The 16942-nt window shown below is 33.4% G+C and overlaps 1 protein-coding gene across 4 annotated transcripts in view; it reads right to left on the bottom strand.

Annotated features, from left to right (window-relative positions):
• Positions 1 to 262: 262 nt before the first annotated feature.
• Positions 263 to 16942, bottom strand: part of LOC137615267 (beta-1,4-glucuronyltransferase 1-like) — a 142033-nt gene continuing 125353 nt past the window's right edge. For all 4 annotated transcript variants that reach the window (XM_068344994.1, XM_068344993.1, XM_068344995.1 and 1 more), the window contains 5 exons: positions 13016 to 13165; positions 12578 to 12782; positions 11964 to 12163; positions 11625 to 11786; positions 263 to 640 (listed from right to left, as the gene is read on the bottom strand). In XM_068344994.1, coding sequence (XP_068201095.1) covers positions 443 to 640; positions 11625 to 11786; positions 11964 to 12163; positions 12578 to 12782; positions 13016 to 13165 — 915 coding nt within the window. In that variant the 3' untranslated portion in view covers positions 263 to 442. The remainder of the gene's footprint in view (positions 641 to 11624; positions 11787 to 11963; positions 12164 to 12577; positions 12783 to 13015; positions 13166 to 16942) is intronic.

Consider the following 16942-nt stretch of genomic DNA (forward strand, 5'->3'; position numbering starts at 1 on the left):
ATTTCAACACAGAAAGTTTTGTTTTTATTCTAAGGCTAAATGTTTTGCTAAATATAAGATAATAAACACACAATTCATGTCTAAAAATCTTTTGGTCCCATTTAATTCATTCATAGACAAGCTCATTTTTCTCATTACAAAATATTTTTTCTATCGAAATATAAAAGACATCACGGAAAGCATTATTTACGAGAGCTAAAAAATATGTTTTTTATTCTTGAAGACAATACAACGTATATATCATCACCATTAACAAACTGGGTATAATTTCATATTTTATTTGAGATTTAATACATCAGACTCATCTAAAAACACTTCAGTATAGGAAAATATAAAAGAATAAACTAATTCAGGTTTATAAATATTTTTGTCCCATGGTTTTTTAAAGGCAAACTCATTTTTCACAATTACAAAATATTTCTTCTACTATAAATAAGAAACATCAAAGGTAGCATTTTTTACGCGAGCCAAATAAAGTTTTGTATTCGGGAACAATTTTTTTCTTAATAGTATAACTTTGTTTTCCAACAACTTTATCCCTTTCAGTGTCTTTGTGTAGCTTTTTTATACCTGGGCGATGAACGAGGAAGGCGTTATCAAGAATATGGAACTCATAGTCCCTAACACACAGGATGTACATCTGGAATGATAGAATTTAGTTAATTCAACACACATAAGAATATAATTTTCAAAATGACAAATTTCAAAATTATTCCCTTTTACAGTATGAAGTGCCTAGTATTACATCCTGGTAAATGTAAATATGCCATCAATTTGAAAATGTCAATTGAAAAATATTTGGGAGACCATTTAGAGATATTATTGCTGTAAAATTTTACCAACAAATAATTTTTAATATGAATGTCTCTGGGATCTAATGAAGCTAATGCTACTGGAAGATGGAAACATGAATTACCCTCTTGAGCAATCCTTCACTGATACTCTGCAGTTATAAATGGAAATGCTTATATGGAATCAGATACACCCTCTTCAGAATGAAATAAGATTTGATAATTTCCTATTCAATTTGCAGAAATCACAGACAATCTGGAGCCTACTACTTCTCATTTTGAAGTTTACACACATCTTAAGTTACTGGAAGGGCCTCAAAATAAGACGGTGATTGGTACATGTGATATTTAACTAAATGTTTTTAGACAAAAATTCTGATTAATTTATTTGAAAAATCTTGTTCTACCGGTACAAAATATGAATTTAGCAAAAAGATCTACTAACTTATCAGAAGATATAAGAACATTCATAGTTTAGGTTAAAAATTAAATAACTTTGACTTTTGGAGGGTCTATACCAGAATTTGGCAAATAGGAACAACATCTAAAACCGAATCCAAATAAAAATAAAAGTTACCACGGAGTATCATTTCTGATGAAAGGATGAATAAGATGAAGCAAATTAGCTGTAAGATAGAGATTAGACTTGTTGATTAACAATATGACTTCCGGGACTAAACAAATTATGAATTTTGTCCTTAATAGCCAAACATACCAAACAATCAACAAAGACGTTTTGTGGAAAAGGCTAATGTTATTAAAAACATGAATCTTTTTGGGGGCAAAAATCTTGGTACTCTTGATAATCAATTACCTCTGATTGTCTACAAAGAGCTGAAAAAAATAAAATAGGGATAATGGCATAATTTCAAGGTTTTTCTAGTTTTCTTTTAGCCCAAAAGTTAAAAGGCAAATACTCAGCATAATGAAAGTGATCCAAGTTGCCACTAGAAAAGAGCATGGAAAAGACCTTTCTTACAGTTTTGATTGAGCAATATTGCTATTTTGTTGATTTATGAAGAATTTTACTGACCTAAATTGCCACAAGTGGCACTTTTTAACTCATTTGACTATATATAATTTGTGGTTGATGAGCCCTTAAAAATCAAAGATAAAAGACCTGTCTCCAAGCAAGAATGTGTAATGTCAAGAGTGAAGTTGACGTAAAATACTGGCTCAATGATGAAGCTCTCTTAAAATGTCTACTAATAGGGTGTCTTCATACTGCTTCATTTGGGTTAACACACTAGGAGGTCATTACCTTTATCTTTTTTAATGTGAACTTCATACTGGTACTGAAGACCCGTACTTGATTTTAAAACATATTAGATGCTATCATGATCAGATTTACATGTATAGGTGCACATTTCTTCCACTTATTTCTATATGGAAAAAAAGATTCTAGTAAGCTTGTGTGTTTTTAATTTATTGTGTATATGGAACAATCAGTGACCTAAATATAGACGTTATTTACTAAAAGATTTCACCCCAGTGCATTGCCAGTTGATTGTTGTCACATGTTACTCAGAGATATCATTTGCAACATGTATATCTAAAGAGTTAAGGATTAGAATTTCCATATAACCCTGCTAAATATCAATTCACCATCAGACATCTTCATAGTGGTTCAGATACAGAAAACTTTAAGTACGTTGCTACATAGAATCTTAACTCAAACTGTGAAGAGTTTTCAAATGTAAAACATCTTCTTGGAAACTTCCAAATATAAGAAACACACAAAAGTATTATCAAAATCATATACTTGGGACAAAACTTGAATTGAGAAGCAAAACTCTAGAATTGGCTAAAAGAAGAATCAGATACTGTTGAGTTATCGCTTCATTTCCAAGATATAAATCTGTCCCACTTTCTAACATGAGGGCTATTGTATGTAACCAGATTCGAGCTGTCAGTTTTCGGAGGCGTGTCTTCAATTTTTGGAAGCTTGATTTTTACTCTTTTCATTTGTCTTTTCAATCTTTTGTTGCCATGTATAAGATATGAGATCGCCAATCCACTGATAGAACTATATAAAATCAACACAAAGAACCAGTGTAAAAATGGCCAGATGTGTTTGTTTATTATAGGTAAACTAGTTAAGTCTAGTAATTGTGAGAAGTATTAATTATGTAATTTCAGTTTGTGGGAAGAGAAAAGCTTGTGCATTTGCCGTGATATGCAGGATTGAAGGATGGATGCTAGAATAAATCACTTGCATTCAATAAAGCAGTTTCTCATAAGACAAGCTACTGATGTTTATGTTCCATAGATTAGAATAATTACTGAAATCCTGAAGTTTGTTAAATTTTGATACTGTATATTCATACATGTCAATGCATCAGTATTTGCTATATTTTTTTCAAATCTGCTTAGTTTTTAGTCGTTCCGCTGTGCCCAATGAAATGTAAGAACAATCAGACTTGGTTACTTGATGAAAAACGCACGGTAAGCCAAACTTCTCATTAAAAAAGCAATGTGTTCCAACTTCTTTTATGGGTCTCTGTTGCCATGATAGGTAGCTAAAATCTCATGTAGTAAATCCTAAAATGCTGTCCATATAGTAAATCATGAAATGCTGTTAGCTCTTAGGTCCTAACTTCTTGCTCTCATATCCACACAGGGGTGGATTTAGGGCAGGCCTTTAGGACATATGTCCCAGGTCCTCAACATTTAGGGGTCCCCACATTTACCTTCCAACAAAAAGGTCAAATTATTGAATAATTGTAAATCTAAAGCTGCAGCAAATAAATTCGGTTTGAACACGTATGTATTAGTAGAAAAAAATATTTCCCTGTAATTCATGTGTCTTGTCAGTGGTATAACTGTGGGCTTACTACTCCTACCCCTTTACCCTGCCCCGCCTTGCCTTACTAACGGTGTAACCACTGGCTTCCCGAGATATCTTGATCCCTTGATTGGAGTCTGATTTCATATTCAATACTTGTTAATTGTTCTGCTTGTCTGAAAGCCATTTACCTCTTATTTAGCATACTTATTTTTTATTTTCATTATGTCATTAACAAAGGTTAGTGCAGAACACAAACCTTTCATAAAACTGGGTACTAAAAGGGAACAAAGGACTGGTCATCTCCAAAATCCCCCGTTTATAGCAAACTTCAAAAAGGAAACTCTCAAGAGAATATTGCTATTCTACCTAAAAGCCACTGGTAAGGTTTTACTACCTTGTCTACAAGGATGTTGGAGGGAGGAATGGCTTGTCAAGCAATGGGATTGATGACTGCAAACAAATCATCGGTAGTGTAGATGAGCACGAGCACTCATTACGACACTGTGGGAACATTGTTATCCACTCCTTATGAAGAAATGGTTTCAGAGTTAGGAAAGTGGGTGCTTAAGAGATTGTGGGTAGAGTGCAAAATTCTAAATACTTTTCTGTGACAGCTGATTCAACACCAGATATTAGTCATACTGATCAATTATGAGTGGCAGCAAGATATATTAAAAATGGTGTTCCAGTAGAAAGCTTTTCAATCTTTCGAAAAAGTACTGAGCGCACTGGACAGCAACAAGTAACTGCATTAATTGAATTTTTGGATGCAATCTGCCGTGGTCAATCTCAAGATAGCGCAGCAAATATGAGTAGTAGATATAGTGGGATGCAAGCTTTGGGTATTAAGGAAAATCTTTTGACCATATTTATCCCATGTTTTGGTCACTCTCTCAAATTGGTGGTACAGTTTGCTGTTGAAGCCCGCAGGTGAGCTGTGGCATTTTTTTTTACATTTTTTGAAAAATTATGTCTTCTTTTCTGGTTCAACCAAAAGTTTCCCCAAACTGGAGGATGAAAAAAAAAACTGTTAGTACCCAAAAATTAAGGGTTGCAGTGCAATTATTGAATTATTGGATAAAATTGCAAATGATAACCTTGAAGATCGTGATACAAAACATAATGCGTATATATTATATAATACAATATGTATGCTTGAAACAGATATTTATGTTAGCTTCTGGAACACAGTACGAGGGTGACTCAATCAGACTAGCAAATCTTTGCTATCAGATGTGACCGATCTCAACACTATTGGCATCCTCATGTAATCTCTTTCAGTGTTTGTGGATGCACTGAGGGATAGATTTAAAGAGTTTCTTCATGAAGGAGGAACAGATCGGTCTGGCACAGATATATTTAAGACACAAAAGTGCGAAATAGAAAATGTAGTGTGTTTAGATCCCTTGGGTTATTGGAGATGTTCTGAGGCTATCCTCAGTACAAGAGAGAATTTAAATGTGAATGCATTTGTCTGAACTCTTGATTACTTCAAAATGCATCTCAGCATATAATGAAACTAATGAGAGTTTTGGTTTCCTAAGCAAAATCACTCAAATGGCACAAGAGGGCATTATGAAAGCTCAACTGTACTTAAATTATTTGAGTACAGAACTCCGACGATATTGTTGACTTTGCTATAGTGATTCAAGAATGTTTGGTTGACAATAAGGTTACTGAAACTGCCATGTATATGTAAGTTGTTAATAAAATGAAATATCATAGATTCTTTTCCAAACGTAGAAATAATCCTTAAAATTTACTTATCATTTATGATTTCTAACTGCTGCTGTGGGGAAAGAAAATACTCTAAATTAAAACTATCTTCGCTCAGTGATGGGGCAGGCAAGGTTTGTCAACGTAGCTGTTCTATCCACAGAACATGATGTGTTACGTTCCATCAGTGTTGATAATTTTAACACAAATTCAGTTAACTGCGAATATCTTCTTTGTTTCTAAATATATGTATAGATATTCAAACTGTACCAGTCTCTCTTTATCCTAGATTGATAGTTTCTTTTCATTGTTTCCTATGGAGGAAATATGACTAATTAAAGATGTTGCTGTTTATTTATATTCCTTTTATCTCAAATGACTAAGAGTTGCCATTGTCCATATTGTTAAGAGAGTGAAGGGGGTTCCTCACACATTTTGTGTCCTAGGTGCCCCACAAGCTAAATCAAGCCCTGTATCCATGTTGCTCTTTTTCTGTCTCTCAGTGTTATTCCCATCATTATTCCTTCCATAGCTCTTTGAGTTGTAACTAGCTTATGTTCTAAGACTTTAGTAAAGCTCCCAGTTTCTAACGCATTAGTTAATACTGGTAGGACCATATCATTAAATACTTTTTTTTTTTTTTTTTTTTAGAAAGAAAGAAAGAGGCATTTTACTTTTCAAAACGTCATTTTGTCCAGCAAATGCTCTCCATCCCATACTCATCCGTCTGATAATTTTGGTCTCGTGTCCTGGGGAAACATTTACTGTCTGTCCTAAGTACATTTATTCTAGGCTTGTCCATAACATTTGTTGTCCCTGCATTTTCATGGAATATTACCTTAGTTTTACTTATATTCATTTTTAGTCCTACATTTCTGCTTTCTCTATTCAAATCCTCTATCATCTTTTATAATTCCTCCCATGATTCACTAAACACAACTATGTCATTTGCAAAACTTAAGTTGTTCAGGTATTCCTTATTAATGTTAATTAATACATTTTCACAATCTAAATTCTTAAAAACGTCTTCTGGACATGTGCAAATAATTTAGGAAAGATGGGGTCTCCCTCTCTATCTCCTTTCTCAATCAAAAGTTTTTTTTTCACGATCTTTATGTAGTTTTAGGATTGCTGTTCTTCCTATATAGATATCTTCTAGTGTTCTAACATAAGATTCTTTTATTTCTTTTTTTAAAAGGGCTTTCCTTACTGTTGATGTCTTGACAGAATCAAAAGCTTTCTAATAGCCTGTCTGCTCTCTTGAATGATAAAAATCTAGGGGTCATTTTATTCGGCCTATTATTATGGTTATAAATATTTTATATATTACGGAGAGTAAACTTATTGGGCGGTAATTTTTCAGGTCTTTTATGTCTCCCTTTTTGTGAATTAGTAAAATGATAAATTTTTTTCTAAGCTTTAGGTATAGAGCATTCTTGCAGACATTTAGTGTAGAGTTCAGCCAGTTTTACTACTACGAAATCTCCTTCCCCTATCATTAAATCAATTGTTAAGCCATTTTTTCTCCTGCTTCTTTACCTCCTTTTACTGTAAGCCTTTTAATGCACTATATAAAGTCCTTTTACCACTGTATATCTATCTATCTATCTATCTATCTATCTATCTATCTCTCTCTCTCTCTATATATATATATATATAGATAGATAGATAGATAGTGGTAAAAGGACATTATATAATGAGGATAATTAAATTCTATTTCGGAAGTCTAAAGAGGATGGAATGATGATGAGAGAGTGCAGCGAACTAGCTCAGCTGCAAAATAAATATCACGCAGAAAATGAAGGCGCCTCAATATTATTATTATTACTATTATTATTATTATTATTATTATTATTATTATTACTAGCCAAAATACAAATATAGTTGGAAAGGGAAATACCCCACTGAGGAAAGTTAATAAGGAAACAGATAGAATTGTGTGGCTGAGTGTACCTTGAAACGGGAGAACTCTAACACAAAGTAATGGGAGACCGTGGTGCAGAGGCGTTGGCACTACCCAAGACTAGCAAACAATGGTTTGATTTTGGAGTGTCACTCTCTTAGAAGAGTTGCTTAGAATAGCTAAAGAGTCTCTTCTACTCTTGCCAAGTGGAACGTATCCCCTGTGCAATTACAGTGCAGTAGTTAACCTCTCGAGCGAAGAAGAACATTTCGGTTATTTTAGTGTTATCAGGTGGAAGAAGAAAGAGGAGAATGTGTAAAGAATGGGCCACAGTATGTTTGGAATAAGGAAAAATGAGCCATAACCAGAGAAGGACCCAATTTATTACTGTACGAAGGCACCTTTTAGGTATTAACTGAGAAGTGGAGTGAATGTATCTACTGTAACTTAATTTGGATGGAGCATCAGTACATAGGCTATACAACCCGTTCCAGTCAGGAACGGCTCAAAAATTCAAACATAATGAAAGAAGCATATATAGGCATTAACAAGTTACCAGTGCTAGGGGAGAGCGATAACGACAATATACAATAAAACACAAATTCCGTTACAGTGCACAAGCGTGTGTGATACGTGTGTGGTACAGTACTACCTGGCCAGTCAAAGGACCCAAAAACTCTCTAGCAGTAGTATCTCAATGGGTAGCTGGTGCCTTGGCCAACCTTCTACCCTCAAATATATGAGTGCTATGGCTAATTTATCAGCTAAACTTGAACCAAAAGTTGATAATGGAAATATATTGAATGAAATAAAAGGTTTTAATATTACATTAACAAGAAGTGGAAATGTGAATAAACTTTACTATTCCTTGTTAACATTCAAATGGCAAGCACTGAGGCTGAGAGTGCTTTCTCAGCTGCTGATTTCTTTATAAATAAAATAAGAGAAAATCTTTCTGGCAACAAATGATTCATTATTGTTTTTGAGAGTATTCAGGAATAATAACTATTTTTTTTTTTTTCGGTGTTAAAATCGAAAATATATTTATTTCTTTCAAGTTAGAATTTTCATTAAATAACAGGTATAATCAAAAGTAAGAATAGAATATTTCATGATTCTTTATATTTGTTTCAATAGTCAAGTCATTATTATAAAAAAGAAATGAATAAGAATACTCAACATTTTCGTTTTTGTTGCCCTTCAACAATGTTTGGTTTGCATTCTATCAACTAGTCATCAACCGTATATGAAAATTTCCAAGGGTTATCAACCGGTTATGTATTTTCCAGTTGATTTTAAACCCTACGTGAGTCTCTAGGCTTTGATATTTCAAAGACTCATCTGAATGAATACTAAAAAGGATTTGATGACATTTACCTGTCTACAATGAACTGGAAGCAAACCCCAATCATCCATGACCCAAGCTTGTCCCTCACGTCATTGTGCTTTTCAATGAATCAGGGCAACTTAGGCTTTGCAGAATCCACTCACAGAAGTGAGAACGCTGCCTATATGTTTGACTATCATTCTTTCTGCTTTGAGTATAAACACTTCAAGTATATGAGCACCCTTCCTTTCAGCTTGCTCTGATGTAATTTCTATTTGTCTTGCAGCTATTTTCTTTTTATAAGCTTTCTGTCATCTCTTGGTGTCCCTCGACAAAACCTTTCAATTCTAGGTCGAGTGCCTTGACTAACTTGATAAGTTTTCCTACTACCTCTATTGCTGCCACCTATTGAGATATTTACGCTAGAGAGTTGTTGGGCTTTTTTGATTGGCCAGATAGTGCTTAAATGGATCCATCTGTCTGGTTACGGTTCATTTTATCTTTGCCTACACATACAGTACACCGAATAGTCTGGCCTAGACTTACCACATTCTCTAGTGTCCTCATACACCTGACAACACTGAGATTACCAAACACTTCTTTGCTCAAGGGGTTAACTATTGCAATATAATTGTTCAGAGGCTACTTTCCTCTTGGTAAGGGTAGACTATACTCTTTTGCTATGGTAAGCTGCTCTTCTAGGAGAAGGACACTCCACAATCAATCCATTGTTCTCTGATCCTGGGTAGTGCCATAGCCTCTGTACCATGGTCTCCCACTGTCTTGAATTAAAGTTCTCTTGCTTGGGGGTATACTCGGGCATGTGGTTCTATCTCTTCCTCTTGTTATTTGAAGTTTTTATAGTTTATTTGTGAAGGCTCTTATTTAATGTTGTTACTGTTCTTGAAATGTTTCATTTTGATTGTTTATTCTTCTCTTGAAGATTGTTTACTTCCTCGTTTTCTTTCGTCACTAAGCTATTTTTCACTGTTGAAGTCCTTTGGCTTATAGTATCTTGATTTTCTAATCAGGGTATAGCCTAGCATATGATATTAATAATAATGACACTAAAATCACACTGAAACGCTGTCAATTTTAAATCCTGTCACCAATATTTCAAAATGGCTTTGCATAAGGTCTGTTTTAATTTCACTATATAAATAAAAATATGATATTGATTTCAGCACTTATAAAGTAACCCTACTCCAAAAGGTAAATTCTTTAATCTTCTCACTAAATACATCGGCACAAAACACTCTACCCAAGTGCTCACGTGCCAATATATAAGTTCTACCTACTAGAGGCACTGATGACCTATGACTCCCTATAATACAAAGACAGCTGGAAATTATATCATTATATCAATTCTTGTAAATTCTACAACCCTGCAGAACTTGAGTAATGCATAATTTCAGAACACAAGGTACAATCTAAAAAATCCGGAAAATAAACGACACTTATTTCTGTATCTTAGGAAACAGACGTGGTACTCAATTGTGTACATCTTTAATAAAATAAAATAAAAATATTGCATTCGGATTTCTTAGAATATGAGAAACAGACATCTCTGAAGACTACGCGAGAGCAGAAAAAATTGATTCATAAAAAAACAGGGACTCTTGCATAATTGATATTATCACAGCCTCCAGCCTCCCTTCAGAATTTTTTGTGGGTTTCCATTTAACTGGAAATGAGGTCAAGGTCAAGGTATGAGTTAATTTTCACCTTTCAATTTTTTCTTTCAGACCCGAGCTGTTGAAGAGAATTACCATAGCCTTCCTTCACCAATAGCATCTGCTTCAGAATAGTTATACTTTTAGCACCAATCCACAGAAGTCAGTTGCTTTAGCAACAAGAGATAGAAAAGAAGTTAGAAAGGTTAACAGGGAAGTCAGAAATGTAAGTATAGAAACAGTTAAGAAGTATAAATTCTTGGGAGAACGGTACTCACAAAAAGGGATAAACGTATGCAAGAAGTTAGGAAGTATGGACATAGTAACAGAGTACGAAGAGTAAAATGGTGAGAATAAAGATATATGATACAGTAGTGGTACTGACAATATTTGCAAATATAGAGACATGGGGTGTAATAAAGAAAAAACAATATAGTGAAAGGAATGTTTGAACAACTTGCAACTGCACCTAATTGGGAGTTAATATCAGAAACAGGAATATGGCCAGTTGAGAATAGGATAGGGTATAAAAAGGTGATGCTGTTTCATAACATCATTATATCAAATGATAAACAATTAGTTAAGAAAATTGTGGAAGATCAAACAAGGGAACCATATGGGGAATTCTGGGCAAAAAGTCTTATACAAACATATAAAAATATGATATTGAAATTGAACTAAGAAAGTATAGAAACTCAAGAAAGAAATAGAATGTAAAGTGGTAAATGAAATTAAAAGAACAATAGAAGAAAATGAAGCAGAAATGACCAAGTTGAGGTTTGTAAATGGTAATAGCAGAAGAGATTACACAGGTGAACTTAACACTAAGGAAGCTATAATATTAGTGAAGACAACGTTAGATAAGATAGATATGAAAATGATAGGCTTTGTGAGCTATGAAGGGAGGTAGATAAAACAAAACAACATATGTTTATCTGTAAAGAATTAAGAAAATTTAGAAGCAGTAGCATAGCATTAAGGAAATTAGAATCGCCAAGCAAAGAAATTGCCCAAGATATTAGACAGGCTTTGGAATTTAGAAATAAAAGTATGCAAGCTGTTCTGTCTGTATAGTAGGAAACTAATGCCAATGAACTTTCTGCAGATATCAGCGCTTTGCACCTACAAATCTAGTAGCGTAAATTCCACAATCATAGCGTTGTGAAGTGAGCAACAAGGAACCTGGTACCTAAACCATATTAATTCTTAGTCAATGATGGTAAGATGAAAATATTCTTAGTATGCCAGCTGACTCACTGTGAACATCTAACCTTTCAAAAGCCTACATAGTTACCTTTCAATTGCCATAACTTAACAAATATGTTTGCAAACAGTTTTAACAAAACGTGACATTCATTTTTCAAAAATGCAATCAATATAAAAGGCTATAAATCTATGTAATGAATGTATATTACGCATAACTCACCTGTGTCATCTTATCACTCTTGCCTTCCCAAGAGAGGCGTTCATCATACAAGGGCTCTTTATTGGTTCCTACATATATAGGTTCCCAACTGTGGAAGGGAGGATTTCGTTTTCCAATATGGAAAACTGACAACCCAGGCTTTACTGGAGCAGAAATCCAGTCCTGAAAATCGTGTTTGTATTAGTCTGATGCAATAACCTTCAAATAAATGTTTATCTGTTATGTTGCTGAACTACTAAGAATATGATTAAGAATTCTAAACTATAACATGCTTTACATTTAATCAAAATGTATCTAACAACGCAAAATATTTTTTGCTAATGCACTCTAAAAGCTTACCTTGGACATAGGTATATTATGACATTCTGGACAAACATTTTTATGGAAAGGAATAGCATCTCCTTTCGCAAGCAGTTTTTGCAATTCACTCTTTGTCTCTGGAGCTGTTATGTTTTCCTTGACTTCAAAAATTGAGAGGACATAAACACGAGGATTGGTTGTATTGGAGGCATCCGGATGTTTCAACATTTTGAAAAATTCTGTAAATAAATTCATAAGTTCAATATCTTCATTAATTGTGAAAAGCTTCGGTTTCATTTTATCATAAATACAAATATAATAAAAAGGTCAAGTTGATAATAATCTTACATTTACCTACGTTCCCTTATATGTATGCCTGCACCTTACTGCTACAGTAGTTTGTCAATTGCATAACAATAACTAGTTCTAATGTAATGAAATTAGCAATTTCAAATCCCTGGGGAAGAAGTTCCCCTGAATCATAAAACACTTTTGAGCATTCAGAACAACATTTCCCCGGAAAACACACTATTATATTAAACTATCATCAGAAAAATATAGTATTCTGACTAAATGGTCTGACATAACGATCACATACAACTTTTCTAAGTTCATTTGTGTTATCTTCCATGAGTAACTTCATAATGTCTGACCTTGAATGAAATTAGTAGAGGGATAAAGTTCAACATCTGATGGGAAGACAAAGTAAGTTTGGGCAGCCGTCCTCGCAGTATTTCTTGCTACATTGACAGGATATAAAAGTTTCTTCTCTTGTCTGTATGTTGTAACATTGGTCCACTTTGGAGGTTCTTGTCCACAGTCTGTCTTTTTCCTGAGAACCTCTTCAGTAGTTGGTATCTGAAATTTTGAGAAGAATAATTAAGCAAATACAAAAATATTACGAAAAATACCTCGCTCTGATCTACCATTAAGTCTCTTAATCTTATACATTAACATCGATATTATCTCACACGCATGTTCTCTACTGCCTTATTAGTAAGCGATTGGAGGCAAGAGCCCAAAATATTTCATGCACTAGAATTTATAATATATACTAAACAATAATGAATAGTAATTTTTGTATGACTTACTGTTTTAGGCGTGTGTGACACATCAAAGAAAAGATGAAAGGTAACATATTTCTTAATTCCTTCTGCCCAGCAGTCACGAAGATATAAAATAGTCTGCACAGTTGCATTGAAATCCAATCCTGGTGTATATACAGCCACGCTAACTGGGCCCTGAAATTTAGATCAATGAATATTTGTCAAATGCAGTTATATTAGTCTTTAAATATCTTACGGCAAGAATCAAAATATCAAAGCCGCCACCCCCCAACCCCAAAAAAAAAAAAAAAAAAAAAAAAAAAAAAAAAAAAAAACATTCAGTCTTTCACATCGAGAGAAGAGAGAAAATCTTTAAAAAGTGGCAATGCTCAATAATCTTCTCGATTCCAGGTTATCCTCATTTGTAGAACATTGGTAATTTCTATCACCTCTATTGTTTTATATACAACTTTATCTTGAATTGACTAATGATATATACCGAAACTTTTACTTATATAAAGAATTCTTTTATAAGACTTCTTTTCTTTACAAGACTTTGAAGCGACCTTCTTTGATGTCTTTCAACACAGATAATGAGAACATTGGTTTATCTTTTTACATTTCTTTTGAATGAATATGAGAATTGAATTTTCCATAAGAATGCCAAATCGCTAACCAACACTGGTCACATCGAGTATTTAATATCCCCTAAGGAATTACGTCTAAATGCGACTAAATTGGGCATTCATAGGACATTAACCACCGGTCTCAGAGATATAGTCTAAATAAAATGTACGTTTAAAGATAACAAACTAGAAGTCTGAAATCAAAAGTAAGAAATATACCAAAACAAATGATTTGCTTGGAAATATAAATCAAAATGTCCGAATGTGTAAAATTAGAATTGAGAATTTCTCAATGCTAGAGAAAAACAAAAAACTATACAACATACTGATTTTCTCCAGTTTAGCTTTTAGCTACTTACAAATACATAGAATTGTAAGAAAGACTTTCACAATCCTATTAAAGGTTAACTGACAAATTTCGAGCCTTTTCTACCAGTACATAATATTGAAACAAATTATTTGCATTCTTATAATTCTACTTGAATAATCTTTAAATGTTTTCGACAAAAGCCTCTATTATGATAAATAACAGAGTCCTCATCATAAGTCATTTGGGTACACCGGTACACCCTGCCTCTATGAGCTGCCAAGTTAGATGGCACCTTGTCTGGCCAAAAGGGCCCTGGAATCTAGCCAAAAATTAACCCTGCTTAGTCTCTATAGATGTAAACAGAATAAATGGCATCAATGAGCGTCTTTTCAAGACAGTCTATCTTACAAATTATGTATGTATGTATGTATGTATATTTATTATTTATATATACTATATATATATATATATATATATATATATATATATATATATATATATATATATATATATATATATATATATATATATATATATATATATATATATATATATATATATATATATATATATATATATATATATATATATATATATATATATATATATATATATATATATATATATACTTATTACATAGTGGTTGTGGTCTATTTTAGTTTTAAGTTTTGTGGATTTTTTTTTCATTTATTTTGAATGTGGCTGTTTTCTATGTTAAATCTTACGTTTAGGGTTTGATCAGTGTTGTTTCTTATAATTGTAGTTTTAAGAATTATGGTTTAAATGATATATTATGTTATTAGGTTATTTGAATGTTGTTGATTATCATATTAGGTTTTTTAGTTTATAAGGAATATAGTATTAAAGTTATGTTTTGTTTCTATGTCCTTTTTGTCCAAGAGTCCCGCTGCTGATAACGTAAGGGGAAATCCACCTTTTTTTGACATTTGATAAAACTTTTCACTATTTCTCTCCCACTAATTTTCTAACCACCATTTGTACGCCAATAGTAAGCCTCCTTATTCATATATGAAAGCTAATAAAAATTTGTTCTCCCTAAGGCAGAAAATGAACGTTCTTATTCACATCTGTATGTGGGAAATATGACATCAACAGAGAAAGATCATCAACGAAGCCAAGCATAACCTTCTGAGGAGGGGGTGGGGGGTGGGAATAGGAATAGCAGTCATTATCTAGTCAGGCCTGTTCCAAGCTTGGGGGACCTTTAGAAGTTCATTATATGTTCAGTGTTCAAGTCTTTCATACCGACAGTGCAGCAGTGAACTGGCCCTTGCCTCTGCCGCTCATTTTACAATCTTTGGCGTAAGGACATGAGATAACTGTCAAATGATGATCAGCAACTATAGTTATTTATACAATGGACTTCAGGATTTACGAACTTGGGACATATGACCATGCACTGGGCCCGAGGAGGCCAATCAGCGTCGTGATGCTACTGGGGGACACTGCTGTTGCATCATGAAGTAAAAGCTAAGAAGACAGAGAGCAAGAGGGAAGGAAAAGCGCAGGGGGGGGGGGTTAAAGAAAATAAATAGTTAATGAGTGGGTGCAGCTAGAAGCTGAATCGATGGATATTGCAAACGCCTGCAAGTAACACCTACAGTGTACTGGGTGAGGTGGACTGACGCCAAAACTCCTTGAGGGGCTCTAATATACAAACTTCATAAGAAGTCTAGAACATTCTAGTGATGAATATAGCAATAAACAGTGCATACTACAAAATACGTAATGCAAGGTAACATGTAGAAATTCGTGAGTTTCCAAAAACTACTCTAATAATCTAATTTGAGATCTCTATGAACCTCTCAAAACTGACACTATTTTCATCTTCACACTATCATCCATTCTATTCGTGTATTTGAGGAAATTTTCTATATTTTATAAGGAATTGATGCTGAATCATAGGTTATTGAATAAAAATTCTTATTTTAACTAAAATATGTGTATTTCCTATTTCAAAAAAGGTCTGAAAATTGAGAAAGTACTTTCGGTGGATACATCAGATTTGACAAGTGGGTTTCCAGCAACTTTTTATCAAATAATATTTTATTCAGTTTAATGATACAAATGTGCATTCATAATACGTACAGTAGATGAGATCCGCAGCAGTAAACCTATAGGACATCAGCTCCATCAAATAAAATTTGTCTTCTCTACGTACTGAAGTGTTTTTAGAGTGTAGATCACGAAATTCAACTGAATAAAATTGGTCATTTCAATTTGTGTTGAATCAAAAAAGAAATTAATCATAAGTCTATTTATGAAAAGAAGATATGACAATATGAAAGGAGTGTAACAAGTGAAACGATGTGATACCTTTTATCAATGAGGTGATTCAAGACTGTTGTGAGCATTCGCTCGAAACTGATTTTTTTCCTGTGATTAGGGAAATTTCCATAACAAAATTTATCATAAAATATTTCAGAACCTACCAAGTATCTCTTTTAACTATATATCTTAACCATCCGCTTTTACCAGAAAAAAGAGAATCAAGAGTTTTCTATCTCTATTTAAATAGCCTGCCTGGGTGACAACACTCCTTATCACCTCATTTCGGTACTTTTCAGAGTCCTTACATTATTGTTTACATGTATTCCTTATTTTGATTCCACTAAATTGTGAGGAGGGAAATGAGACACACGAATATTAAGTATTAAAATAAAACAAATATTCAAAATACGATTGACTTTATAATGAATATTTTCTTTATTTCAATGAATCTTTCCTAATATTTACTTCGCCGATTAACACATTGAATGAAGATGAAGGAATAATGGTAGGTGCAACTGGGCTATCTATATTCACGTGAATATGTAAGCTAAGAAATGTAAAATCTCAAGAAATGAGAGTCAATGTGGGGAAGACAGTAGCTATGGTGAGGATGTCCATTCACGAAAGTGAAGGCTCAGTTATAAAAAAGGTGGAACAATCAGGATACTTGGGATATACTATGAGACAGCACGCAGGATGTGAGGCTGAAGTTGAGAATAGGATGAAAGCAGTATGGAGGAGGAA

The sequence above is a fragment of the Palaemon carinicauda genome, chromosome 21 (genome assembly GCF_036898095.1).
Source record: "Palaemon carinicauda isolate YSFRI2023 chromosome 21, ASM3689809v2, whole genome shotgun sequence".
NCBI lineage: Eukaryota > Metazoa > Arthropoda > Malacostraca > Decapoda > Palaemonidae > Palaemon > Palaemon carinicauda.